The sequence below is a fragment of the Nannospalax galili genome, unplaced genomic scaffold, assembly GCF_000622305.1.
Source record: "Nannospalax galili isolate Female #2095 unplaced genomic scaffold, S.galili_v1.0 scaffold598, whole genome shotgun sequence".
Classification (NCBI taxonomy): Eukaryota; Metazoa; Chordata; class Mammalia; order Rodentia; family Spalacidae; genus Nannospalax; species Nannospalax galili.
The window spans coordinates 1,641,877-1,656,328 of NW_008342423.1; the positions used below are offsets into that span (position 1 = coordinate 1,641,877).

At 39.4% G+C, this 14,452-nt stretch overlaps 1 protein-coding gene and 1 pseudogene across 2 annotated transcripts in view; both read left to right on the forward strand.

The window, feature by feature from the left end:
• Positions 1-14,452, forward strand: part of Fyttd1 (forty-two-three domain containing 1) — a 43,096-nt gene that overhangs the window by 16,096 nt on the left and 12,548 nt on the right. For both annotated transcript variants that reach the window (XM_008838557.3, XM_029566166.1), the window contains exons 4-6: positions 3,374-3,486; positions 9,891-9,987; positions 10,372-10,433. In XM_008838557.3, coding sequence (XP_008836779.1) covers positions 3,374-3,486; positions 9,891-9,987; positions 10,372-10,433 — 272 coding nt within the window. The remainder of the gene's footprint in view (positions 1-3,373; positions 3,487-9,890; positions 9,988-10,371; positions 10,434-14,452) is intronic.
• Positions 3,630-8,086, forward strand: LOC103738529 (annotated as a pseudogene).

Genomic DNA, 14,452 nt, shown 5'->3' on the forward strand with positions numbered 1-14,452 from the left:
CTCATACATAGTTTCTAGAGTCGGAACTCAGGTTGCTTGTATGGCAGGTGTTTTTCCCTGATGAACCATCTTGCCAGTCTCAGATAATTCTGATTCTTATTTATGTATGTATTCTTTTGGGTGCTGGAGATTAAATTCAGAGCATAAGCTAGGGAGCACTCTGAATTGCATCCTCAGCCCTGACTTTTATTTATTTATTTTGAAACAGAATCTAGGCTGGCCTTGAACTCCTGCCCCCACCTGCCAAATGCTGGGATTGAAGGTGTATGCACTTGTGTCCAGGCTCCTCTGGTTTTAAATTTTTAAATAAACTACTTCGGGACTTACATGAAGATTTTAACAGCTAAATAAAAATTATTTCTGATCATGAAGAACATATTGTCACATTCTCAAATATAATTTTTCTTTCATATCTATAGGAATTGCTTCCAGGATACCTCTTTGAAACCTAAATCATCACACACACTGAAGTCACTTTTATAGAGTGTAGTATATAAAGTATGCACATTGTCCTGTGTTTAATCTGTTACAGTCTAAATACTATGTAAATAGTTGTTTCACTGTATTACTTAAGGAATAATGATTAAAAAAATCTATAAATGTTTAATAAACTTTTTCTCTCCTTTTTTTGGGAGGGGGAAAGTTTTTTGAGACAGGGTCTCATATAGTAGCCCAGGATGGCCTTGAACTCACTGTGTAGCCAAGGATGACTGTAAACCTCTAATCCTACCTTCATCTACCAAAGGAAGTTTGAATTAGAAGCTTGCATCACTACATCTGGCTTAAGTAAACTTAAACATTAAGCTGTAACATAAATAATTATGATTATAAATGCCAGGTACTTTGAAAGAAAAATTGTTTCATAGAGGAAGCTTTCACATTTAGTCTATAAAATGGTCCTTGGTGTTAATCATTACAGACAAAATAAAAAATCTTGGAATAGGATCTGTAGAGATGGCTCAGCAGTTAAGAGCTCATACTGCTCTTGCAGAGAACCCAAGTTTGGTTTCTAGTACCTATGTAGCATGGCTCATAACTTCCTTCAGCTCCAAATCCAGGGGATCTGATGCCCTCTTTGGCTTTAGTGGGCACCTGTACTCTCATGCACATACCCCCATACAGACACACATACATACACATAATCGATAAAATGTAAAAAATTTAAAAGCATGGAGAGATGGCTCAGTGGTTAAGAACACTGGCTGTTCTTGCAGAAGACCAGGTTCAAATCCCAGCACCCACATGGCAGTTAACTGTTTGTAACTCCAGTTCCAGGGGATCTGACAGCCTCTTCTGTTCTCTGCGAGCATTGCACAACACGGGTCCACTTACCTACATGCAGGTAATACACTCATACACGTAAAATATAAATAATAAAATATTTTTTTTTAAAAATTTAAAGCATGGAATAGGCTGTTAGTCTGATCTCTGGCTTTTCTCTTATGTTCTTGACATTCTTTATACTTATTTTTACATTTTCTTCTTTTCTAAGTAGTCCTTAAGAGCCAAGTATGGAGAACTGGGGAGGTAGCTCAGTGAGGATAGTATGAGGACTTGAGTTCAGTGCCCAGGATCACATAAAACAGCCTGTAACCTGAGCACTGGAGTAATGGAGTCATGGAGGATCCCTTGGGTTTGCTAGTCTAGCCAGAACTAGTGAGTTCCATATTCAGTGAGATCGTTTCTCAAAAAATTAGAGATAAGTTGAGGAAGATACCTGGTGTCAACCTCTGTCCTCCACAAGCACATGAGCACATAAATCCTTGTGCACCTGCACACAATACACACCACACACACAAGTAAATAAAGATCTTTCTAAAACAACACAGCAAAAGAGCCAGCTGTGGTAGCAGCACTTGGGAAACTAAAATAGGAGGATTATGTTTGTGAAGCTGGAAAAACAAATCTACATTAAATATTCATGAAAATGACTTAAAAAAAAACATAGTCAATGTTTATTAAGTGCTTCTTGTGATTAAAGTAATAGGAAGGCCCAGGTAGTGTATAAGAAATGGTCCAAACAGTTGCGTTTAGAGACATCTCTATGGAAACATAAGGAAACCCGAATTAGGATTTCATGATGGATTTGATGTGAAGGAAGGAAAACTGAACATTTCATGTGCTTGTAGGTTGTTTTGGTTTTCTTTTTTTTTTTTTTGACTTGGCTGACCTGGGACTTAGAGATCTGCCTGCCTCTGCCCCTCCTGAGTATTGGGATTAAAGATGTGTGCCACCACACCTGGTTTATGCTTGTGTTTTTATTGTTACTATTATTTTTGTTTTGTTTTGTTTTTGTTGTTGTTGGTTTTTTTTGGTCTTTTTGAGACATGGTTTCCCTGTAGCCCCAGCTGGCCTGGAGCTCCCTCAACTCTTTACTGTTCTTTTAAAGGGTTAGTAGTATTAGAAATATCTTTTTTTTTTTTTTTTTTTTTTTGGTCTTTTTGAGACAGGGTCTCCCTGTAGTCCCAGCTGGCCTGGAAGTCACTATGTAGACCAGGCTGGCCTTGAACTCAAAGAGATCCGCGTGCCTTTGCCTCCCAAGTGCTGGAACTACAGGCGTGCACCACCACGCCCGGCTCTTGATTGTTTTTTTAAAAAGAATTCCATTGAAATTATTGTGATGGTGTTTCAGAGGTGTCCCCCCGCCCCCCGTAACCAGCTCCCTGCCTTTTTTGTAGTTACCACAATTATTGTGATGGTGTTTTAGAGGTGTTCCCCCCCTCCCGTAACCAGCTCCCTACCTTTTTTGTAGTTACCACAATTATTGTGATGGTGTTTTAGAGGTGTCCCCCACCCCCCGTAACCAGCTCTCTACCTTTTTTGTAGTTCCACCTTTTTTTTTTTTTTTTTTTAAAACACATTTTTTTTGGAACTTAGCCTTTATCTTTTTACTTACTGTGTTAGGTGGGTTTTTTTTTTTTTTTTTTTTCGTTTTTTTGAGTCAGAGTCTCCCTGTAGCCACTGCTGGCCTGGGACTTTTTATGTAGACCAGACTGGCCTTGATCTTACAGAGATCCACCTGCCTCTGCCTTCCAAGTGCTTGGATCAGAGGTGTGTACCACCATGCCTGGCTTAGTTTTTTATTGCTATAACAAAATACCTTAGATAATTAAGCAGTAAGTATTGCATTAGACTTACTTTTAGGGTTTTGTAGGTCCAGTCTAAGATTGGGAGTTGGGGGATAGAGCACATACTTGGGCCTCTGGTGAAGCTAGCATGTCATGGCAGAGATTGTATAGTAGTGGAGCAAAACTATCATTTACCACACATCCAGGACATTTTTGGCCCCTGTATTGTACATTAGAAATGTTTTCATTATAGTTGGGTATAACAAATGACAATCTGATTAACATAGTTTCTTACCTTCTGAAAGAATATAGAACGATATTTTCCAGCATTAAAAAGGAAAACAAACCTTCTGAGACAAAATGAAGTCCAAAGGAAACCAGTTGCAGTTCTCAAGAGACCTAACCAGTTAAACAGAAAGTAAGTACTCAGATATTGAGGAATATATTATCATAAAGTATCTGTATTAACTACTTCTCTTGTTTCTGTGACAAAATACCTGACAAAAGTAGCTTGTGAAGGAAGGATTTATTTGGGGTTTTAGTCAGTGGCTACAGCTCGTCATGGCTAAAAGAACAGGTGAGTCAGCATGTCCACAGTCAGAGATGTGAAGCAGAGTGGTGATCGCTTGTACTCAGCTCACTTTTTATTCGTTCTCGGTCCCCAACCTGTGGAATGCTCCCCGCCCCCAATATGTAGGCTGGATCTCCCCTCTTTAGTTAACCTAATCTACATAATCCTTTACAGACTTGTCCAGAGATTGGTTGTTTTCTTTTTTCTTTTTTTTTTTTTTTTTTTTTTTTTTTTTTTTAAAGTAGCCTAACTGGAAAAAGACCAGACCTAGGAAAGTGTCAATTCTGGCCTTGAATTCCCAAAGATCGCCTGCCTCTGCCTCCCCAGTGCTGGGATTAAAGGTGTGTGCCATCACGCCTGGCCTCAGGTTGTTTCTATAGTGAGTATAAATCCTGTCAAGTTCACAATCAAGACTAACCATCAGAGTATACAAAATACTTACTTTGCTAGGTATTCGGAAGAATGGATTTATACTGAGGGTTTTCTAATTATCTGGTTATTTTCAGCACACATATTTGATGGGGGTCAGGGATGAGACTCAGTGGTATAGAGTACTTCCTAAGCATGTGGAAAGTCCCAGGGTTTGATCCCTAGCTCCATGGAAACAAAAATAGATATTGGAGCTGTCTACCTGAAATCCAACATGGAAGCATTCAGTAGTAGCTTTCTTATTTCTTAGAAACAGTGGTATTGATGAATTTTAGTAATAGAAACCTTTTATTTATTTAAGGTTTTTTTGAGACAAATCTCCCTGTAGCTGCCCTGGAACTCTCTATGTAGACTAGACTGGTCCTGATTTCTCCACCTACCACTGTCTCCTGAGTGCTGAGATTAAGGGCATGAGCCACCACACCCAGCCCTACATAAACCTTTTTAAAAAGGTATCACTCTGCTTTAAAACTTTGACATATAGAGCTGGGCGTGGTGGTGCACGCCTTTAATCCCAGCACTTGGGAGGCAGAGGCAGGCGGATGTCTGTGAGTTCAAGGCCAGCCTGGTCTACATAGTGAGTTCCAGGACAGCTGGGGCTACAGGGAGACCCTGTCTCAAAAAGACAAAAAAAAAAAAAAAAAAAAAACTTTGACATATAGAGTAAATTGTAAAACTAATCAATTTTGTAAAAATCATAACACTTGGGTCAGAATTATTCAAAATTTGGAATTTTAAATTTTAAATTGTAAAACTAATCAATTTTATAAAAATCATAACACTTGGATCAGAATTCAAAATTTGGAATTTTAAATGCTGAATTGGTTATTGAACCTTGATTCTTATTAAACACCGAATCATAATGTAGATTTTTTTTTCTGAAAAGCAAGCTAGAAAATTACTTGTTTTTGTTTCTTTTTTTATATATTTTATTATTTTTATTTTATGTGTATGCCTGCATGGTAAGTGCACCCATATGTAATGCCTGCGGAGGACAGAAGAGACTGTCGATTCCCTGGAACTGGAGTTATGGACAGTTGTTGGCTGCCATGTGGGTGCTGGGATTTGAACCTGGGTCCTCTGCAAGAACAGTCAGTGTTCTTAACCACTGAGCCATCTCTCCAGCCCTTTATTTTTATATTTTATGTGTATGAGTATATTGCCTGCATGTATGTGAGTGCTCCCATGTCATGCAATGCTGCGGAACTGGAGTTAAGGACAGTTTGTAGCCACCATGTGGGTGCTGGGAATCAAACCCAGGTCCTCTGCAAGAGCAGTCAGGTGCTCTTAACCACTGAGCCATCTCTCCAGCACCCCCCTACCTTTTTTTTAAAAGATAGTCTTGGTATATAGCTCTGGATGATGTGGAACTAACCATGTAGAACATGATGACCTCGAACTATTGATCCTTCTATCTCCTCCTTCCAAATGCTGGGATTTCAGGCATGTTCTGACAACCGAGGGTGCATGGATATTTTTTTGTCTTCTTTTCTCTTCTCTCTTTTCTCTCTTTTCTCTCCTCTTCTCTCTTCTCCTCTCCCCTCCCCTCCCCTCTTCTCTCTTCTCCCCCCTCCCCTCCTATCTCCCCTTCCTCCCCCTCCCCTCTGCTCTCCTCTCCCTTCTTTTTTTTGGTCTTTTTGAATCAGAGTCTCCCTGTAGCCCCAGCTGGCCTGAACTCAAAGAGATCCACCTGCCTCTGCCTCCCTAGCACTGGGATCAAAGGTGTGCACCCACCATGCCTTTTTTTTTTACTATTTATTTTTTGTAAACTTTTAACTGAACTTTTGTGTATTTCGTACAGAACATCTTTATACCCCCTTCCCCATTGGCCCCATTCCACAGGCCCCCCACAACTGGAATTCTGTCATTTGTGTCTAGTGTCCCCCCAGACGTCCCTCAGTGTAAGTTCACCCACTGAGGTCTAGTCAATTTACAATCTCTTCCTTTAAGAAGATCAGCTCTTCCTCACCGAGCAGTAATATGCTGCCAATAATTATTTCAACTAAATTGGGTCCTACTTCCCATTTCCACAGTTCTGTGCTGGGTTTTTGTCTGCTTGAGTTTGCATGTTTCTTATGCATGCTGACACCATTGCTGTAGGTTCATATGAGCCTACAGGACTCTAAAAATATTTTACGTGAATGTGTGTATGGCCAGCATATATGTAAATGCACCTGTGTCGTGCAGTGCCCTTAGAGGTCAGAAGAGGACATCAGATCCCCTGGAATTGAGTTACTGATGGTTGTTAGCTATCATGTGGATGCTGGTAACCAAACCTGGTCCTTTGTAGGAGCAACCAGGGCTCTTAACCATTTCTCTAGCCCCATGAATATTCTTAAATAGAAATTATTTTTATACTAAATTGAAAGCATACAAAAGTCTAAAGTTAGGAACTGTTGATGATATTCTGTTCTCTATAAAGGATAAAGTAGGCAAAAGGAAAACTTAAAAGCTATGAAGTTACTTTATTCAATTTCAAGTACTATTATTCATTTCTTTTTTAAAAAATATTTTATTTTTATTTTATGTATATGAGTGTATTGCCTGCATGTAGGTAGGTTCACCCATGTTGTGCAGTGCCTGAGATCAGAAGAGGGTGTCAGATGCCCTGGAACTGGAGGTATAGACGGTTGTTAGCCACCATGTGGGTGCTGGGAATCGAACTCAGGTCCTCTGCAAGAGTAGCCAGTACTCTTAACCGCTGAGCCATCCCTCCAGCCCTGTTACTTCTTATAGAAGACAATTCATAGTAAATAAAACCTGGAATTGCAGTTTTACTTAACTGCCATGTTTGGAAATCATTTAGTAGCATCTTTTGTGAAAGAGGTCCTTCACCAATAAGAGCCTGTCCTTTACCTAAGAAGTAAGTCTTAGGAGGCTGGAGAGAGGGCTCAGCAGTTAAGAGCACTTGCTCCTGCACAATACCTGGATTCAATTCCCAGCACCTATGTCCATAACTCTAGTTTTAGGGGAGCCCAACACCCTTTCCTGACCTCAGTGGGCACTGCATGACACAGGTGCACCTACCTACATGCAGGCAATACACTCATACACATAAAAGGCTGACATTGACATTCAGCAAGTCACTCCTAGTGCAGTGACACCTTTCAGGAAGTTCTTTGGTGGGGTGGGGGTGCAACTGAAAGATGAATGGGAGGAAGAAGTGTCTGGAAGAACTTATCTGTACCCCGAATGCAGCCAAGATGCCAGTTGACATTGAGGTGATATGTGCACTCCCCACTGCCTGCATTGACTATGGCAGGCAAAAGCTGGAGCCCCAAATTGCTGTGGCAGCCCAGAACTGCTACAAAGTAACTAATGGGGCCTTCACTGGGGAGGTGAGCCTTGGCATGATCAAAGATTGTGGAGCTACTGGGGTAGTCCTGGGGTACATCTTTAGGGAGTCAGATGAGTTGATGGGGCAGAAAGTGGCCCAACTCCTGGTAGAGGGACTTGGAGTGATTGCCTGCATTGGGGAGAAGTTAGATGAAAGGGAAGCTGGAATTATGAGCAAACCAAGGTTATCACAGGTAATGTAAAGGAGTGGAACAAGGTTGTCCTGTGTTCTGAACCCATATGGGCCATTGGTACCAGAAGACTGCAACATTCCAACAGGCCCAGGAAGTACATGAGAACCTCCAGGGCTTACTTAAATCCAGTGTGTCTGATGCAGTGGCTCAAAGCACCCTCATCATTTATGGAGGTTCTGTGCCTGGAGCAGCCTGATGTAGATGGTTTCCTTGCAGGTGGCACTTCCTCAAGCATGAATTTTTGGGCATCATCAGTGTTAAACAGTAAACACCATTCATCTCCCCACCCTTTTGCTAAGCCAGGGATTGGTAGACCAGAAGCATAGTAACTGCTTCCACCAGTCACATACTACTTAAGTCATCTGCCCCTTATCATGGCCTAATCCAGACTGTATCTTCCAATGCCATTTGCACCTTCTCCCTGTGATGGTTGGGACCAGGCCAATCTTTTTACCACTTACTATAATGGTTAGAACTAAACATGTCACCACAGTGGCTTCCTGCCTGAGAGGTGGAAGAAGTGGACCTTGTACTGTTCTTTCAGGCCCTAGTGAGGGCAGGAGAGTGAAAACACTTTGCTTTCCCCTCTTAACACTGTGAGGCCAAGATCCTCTGACCATAAGAGGCCAGAGATGCTCCTCTCTCTCACAGTGCCAAAGCCTGAGTGTTGTGAGCCATTCCACTGTAAGGGAAATAAGTACTTGGCACTAAAAAAATGAAAAAAAACACGTAAAATAAAAATAATAAATAAAATATTTATTTTTAAAAAGTCGGTGTTAATTGTGCTTGATAGGGAAATGTTGCATTTGAACCTCTAAGAGAAAAATAAAGTATCTTTCAACCACTTGATTATTTAGTAGATAATTGTGAAATTTTGCTTTTTCATATACTAAATGGTAAAAGTCAAGTCAAATATTTTTTTTAATTATTTATTTATTTATCTTACATGTATGCATGTATTGCCTGCATGTAGGTAAGTGCACCCGTATTGTACAATGCCTGCAGAGGACAGAAGAGACAGTCCCCTGGAACTGGAGTTACAGACAGTTGTTAGCTGCCATGTGGGTGCTGGGATTCGAACCCTGGTCTTCTGCAAGAACAGTCAGTGTTCTTAACTGCTGAGCCATCTCTCGAGCCCCAAAATATAATTTATTAAGTGTGCATTTTTCTATGTATGAAAGAATTAAAAAGCAGAAGAGTATGACTTTTTTTTTTTTTTTTTTTTTTTGAGACAGGGTCTCCCTGTAGCCCCAGCTGGCCTAGAACTTGCTATTTAGATCAGACTGGTCTCCATCTCACATCCACCTGCCTCTGCTTCCTAAGTGTAGGGATTAAAAGCATGCATCAACTACACCCAACGAAAGAGTGTGACTTCTAAAAGCTGTTATATGTATGCATGGTATGTGCTTAACGTGTGTATGCATGTGTATATGCCACAGTGCAAGTGTAGAAGTCAGACAACTTTGTGGAGTTGGTTCTCTCCTTCAACCTTTACATGAGTTCTGGGAATGGAACTCGGGGTTATCAGGTGTGCATAGCAAGCTCATTTTCCTGCTGAGCTATCTCACTGGTCCAAAAAGTATGATTTTTTTGTACATTCATACATACACACATGTGGTATATATGTAAATATATGTAATATATATCTATATTTGTGTATATTCATGTGTTTGGGTTTTTTTTCCTTGCCATGCTGAGGATTGAACTCAGGGTCTTAAGCATGGTAGACAAGTATTGTCACTTAGCTACATCCTTAGCATTGTGGTTTATATTAGCATACAAAGGTTTCTAAATGATGAAGGAAGAAAAAAGCCAGAGTATTAGAGGTGTTTTTTCAAGTCATCTTTTTATTTGTGGCTTTCAGTTTGACTAAATGCATCTAAAGTATGACTTTCTTTGTACCAATCCTATAACATAAATTTTTTAAACCCAATTTAGGGAAATAAGGTATTTAAAATGGGAAATATTGAGAATAGAATATTTGGGAGATACGTTATTTCAAAACCAAGTTGTTATGTGATGTATTACAGAAGGAGATACTTTTTTTTTTTTTTTTTTTTTTTTTTTTTTTTTAGGAACTTGGCATTTTTGTCAGCTGTCCTAGAACTCACCAGGAGTTCCAGGATCTGCCTCCCTTTGCCTCCCAAGTGCTGGGATTAAGGAAGCAAATGAGACCTTTATATTACATGCTCATTAGTTTTCAGCCTATGAGGTTCACTGTTTTCTTGTTTTCTCCTCAAGATTTTTGAAAAAAAAAGTGGCTAATACTCATCTATGTGTTTTATGTTGTAGGAATAACATTCCGGCTAATTTTACCAGGAGTGGAAGTAAATTAAGTCATCAGAAAGATACACGTCAGGCAACTTTTCTTTTCAGAAGAGGTCTGAAGGTATTAGAAGCCTTGGTTGTGTTTTCTTTTTACTCACTGTGGATCCTTTCATAAGTCTTTGCTCCTGGTTGAGGTAGAAATTAGGTTTAAGTGTGTAAAATAAAACATTAGGTTAATTCTTTCTGTTAATATGGTTTTTTTTTCCTATTTCCTGCCCTCAATAGCATCTTATAATAACATTATTTACTAACAAACTTGTTTGCAACTTGATCTAATCCAGAAACCTTAACAGAGTGTGTTGTCAGAACAACACAGGCCTCTCCTGAGCTCATGCTCCTATTACCATGGGTTATGAAGTAATAATGTTTGATAGCTGTTTTGTTTTATATCTTCTGCTTTCTGTGGGATCTACTGGGTGTTTTTTTCCTTTTTTTTCCCCTTTAGGTTCAGGCCCAATTGAACACAGAACAGCTCCTAGATGATGTGGTAGCAAAGAGAACTCGCCAGTAAGTTTCAATTTTTAAAAAAATTTTATTATTTTTAGTTTTATGTGTATGCGTCTATTGCCTGCGTGTAGGTAAGTGCACCCATGTTGTGCAGTGCCCACAGAGGTCAGAAGAGGCTGTTTGATCCCCTAGGACTGGAGTTATGGACAGTTGTTAGCTGCCATGTGGATGTTGGGATTCGAACCCGGGCCTTCTGCAGAACAACCAGTGTTCTTAACCACTGAGCTGTCTCTCCAGCCCCAAATTTCAACTTTTTTTAAGACGTAATGTCTAAATTCATAGGATACTAGTTACCTGAATTACCGTCTGTCCCAGTGTGCAAGAAATTAATGAACACCAAAATGAAATTAAGCCTGAAATAAACCCAGAACTCACATATGTGTTTCATAAACACTGCCACTGAGCCACATTTCTAGTCTCCCCAAACCTTTTAGAGTTTTCACATGTCAGTGTTGTAACAGTTTTAGTACCAAGTGAATTACTGTATTTTTTATTGCCTATTTCATTTTAATAGAATAGTGTTTCTCTCATCTTATACAAATGAATCTGATAAGAGGATGAGTAGAAGAAAATTCAGTAGAGCTTTTAGAAAATTTGTAAAACTTTAAGCACAATAGAATTTTTTCCTCCTGCATTCATGTAAAAATCTTTTGTTTTTTTTTAAAATTATTTATTTAATAATCACATAATTAGAATAAGCATTTTATTACAACAGCATTGACATATTCAATAACAATTTCCAGAGCTAAGATGCATCTCTTTCAAAATTGACTGCAAATTTTTAGATTTACAGTTAATACAGTTATGCAATATTGTACTCAGTATAAAACCTGTAAGACATAAAATTAAATGGGTACACAGTTTCATACAGAAAAATTCATTTTTAATGCAATTGACCCTAAGATATTTGCACATGCATTTCTAATCTCTATATATCTGATTATTACTAGTCACAGTTGGTTACTTTCTGAGCTCCTTGGCATCTGAGCATAGATATAAAGTCATCAGGTAGTTTTCAGTGGTAATATTTTTCATATCTACTAATTATTAGGGAGCAAATTTTTATACTTTGAAGAATTATTATTTTTTAAAAAATTTAATAACCACATGATTAGAAGAAGCATTTCATTACATATTTAACATATTCAGTAACACACTCCAGAGCAAGGATATAAAATTTTTAGGTTTTCTCTTGAATTAATACAGTTTTACAGTATTGAACACAGTATAAGCCCTGTAAGACATAAAATTGGATGAGTTTTTAACCTTTAAAAAAGAGCTCCATTTCATTTTAAAATACAGTTTCTTATAGAAAGACTGTTTTTGCTACTAACGCTGAGATGTTGGCGCATGTGTCTCTAATTTGTTTGTATCTGATTATTACTAGTCATAATCGATTGCACTCGGATCCTTGGCGCCTGTGTAGGTCTATAAAGTCATTGGGTAGATTGCAATGGTAATGTTTATTGCCTCTACTAATTAACATGATGTAAATTTTTATGCTTCCTCCTCAAATATAATACATTTCTTTTAGTTTGTTGATTTTTTTTTGTGTGTGTATATCACACAGAACATCCCAAACCATCTTATTCAACTATATACCCACTGACCAGATGGCACCCTCCCATAGCCTCCCTCCCCCCACTAGAGCCCTTATACTCTGATATCCCTGCTGCTGTCTGCTGTGTACCCCACAGCCATTCCTCACTACTTGTCCATCTTATGACTCTAGTCAGCCTATCTAGAGGTCTTTGTTTTATGAAGGTCAGCTGTTCCTCATCTAGCAGCAGTCAGTTGTCAGTATTCCTTTAGAGAAGATTGGGGTCTGCTGTTCATTTTCCCAGTTCTATACTGGGTTACTATGTGGGAGTCCATTGGGCCACCTTGGCCAACAACTCAAAAGAAGGTATCACCTGTCTGGCATTGTTGCTTGTTATGTAGCCTTTAGCTATACATATGGACTCTTAAAAAATTATATTGGCCCCTTTAATCTCTGGTTATACTTTCCTTTTGGGTGTTTAAGGACATACAGTTGGCCCAGATAAACCAATTTATTTGTACTCTTAAGGCCGTTTGAGGATCTGTTCCTCAGGGGTCACATGGACTTGGGAGGAGACCCTGGCTCCTTCCTTTTACCAGTTCAGGCAATGTGAAGATAAGTCAAAGGTCCTGCTCGACCATGGCTGAGTTCTCTTGGAAGCATGGAGGAGTTGTTTCCTCTGTGTTGACCCTCCTCTTTGTAGACTGGACACTGATTCAAGTCCATATCATGGGGTCTCCTCAGCCTCCTTGGTCAAGAGGACAGGTAACCCACCACAATTACAAGACATTTTGGGAGATGCTTATAGTCCCCTGGAACTAGTCGACCTAGGAGGGCAAGGAGCAAAACCTGTCCTTTATGTCCCTCTGACCAAATTATTATAGGCCTCAACGTATGTCTGTTAAACATCCAAGAGGTTAGTTCTACTAGTCTGGTACTTTTAATTACTGTGTGTCATGGAGATAAATCTTGGTCAAAGACCAATTGTTATCATGTAAACCTTACCTTAGACATACATTTCTTGATCTGGTATGTATAATTTGTCAGTAGGTTGTTGGACTAATATGGCTCCCTCTGGTTTTTAAAACTAGGCATTATTTATCTCTTGCATTGTCTAACCCCTCCTTCTGGATACTTACTTTGAGAACTCTCTGTTCAGCTCCTTAGCCCATCTTTTAATTGGGTTACTTCTTGTCTTGATTCTCTGTTTTTTGAGTTCGTTATATATTCTGGATATTAAACCTCTGTCAGATGTGTCACTAGTGAAGATTTTCTCCCATTCTGTGGGTTTTTTCTTCACTTCTCTGGTTGCCTCCTTTCATGTACAGAAGATTTTTAGTTTAATGAGGTCCCATTTGTTGATTCTTGACCTTGTTTCTTGAGCAATTGATGTCCGGTTTAGAGAATCCTTTCCTATACCTATATCCTGTAGGTTTTTGCCAATGTTTTCTTCTAACAGTTTCAGAGTTTCAGGCTTTACATTGAGGTCTTTGATCCATTTGGAATTGACTTTTGTGCAAGGTGAAAGATAGGTGTTTAGTTTCATTCTTCTACAGGTGGAGATCCAGTTTTGCCTGCACCATTTGCTGAACATGCTGTCTTTCCTCCAATGAATGTTCTTAGCCCCTTTGTCAAATATCAGGTGGCTGAAATTGCATGTACTCATATTGGGGTCTTCAGTTTTGTTCCATTGATCTATGCGTCTATTTTTGTGCTAGTACCATGTTGTTTTTATGACTATAGCTCTATAATATAGTTTAAAATACGGTATAGTAATCCCCTGAGCATTGCTCTTAGTGCTCATGGTTCCTTGCTCAGAGTTACTATGGCTATTCGAGGTCTTTTTTGCTTCCACATGAATCTGAGGATTTTTTTTTCCAATTCTGTGAAGAATATCATGGGGATTTTGATTGGCATTGCATTGAATCTAACCCTATCCTTAACTCTCACCCTAACACTAACCCTAACCCTAACCCTAACGCAAATGCAAACCCTAACCCTAACCCTAACCCTAACCATATCCCTCACTCTAACACTAACACTAAAACTAACCCTAACCCTCACACTAAAGCTAACCCTAACTCTCCAATCCCTAACCCTACACTAACCCTCACCCTAACTCTACCTACACCCTCACCGTAACCCTACCCCTAACTCTCACCCTCGCCTAATCCAAACCCTAAACCTAACCCTAATCCAGAACCTAACCCTAACCCTAATCCTAAAAGTAACCTTAAACCTATCCCTAACTCTAACCGTAACTCTAACCGTATCCCTCACCCTAATGCTAAAGCTAACTCTCACCATAACATAATCCAAACCCTAACCTTACACTAACCCTCACCCTAACTCTACCCCTAACTTCACCCTAACCTTATCCAAACCCTATCCCAACCCTAACCCTGACCCTAAAACTAAGGCTAAAGTTAACCCTAACCTTCACCCTAACCCTAACCCTAACTCTTACCATGACCTAATC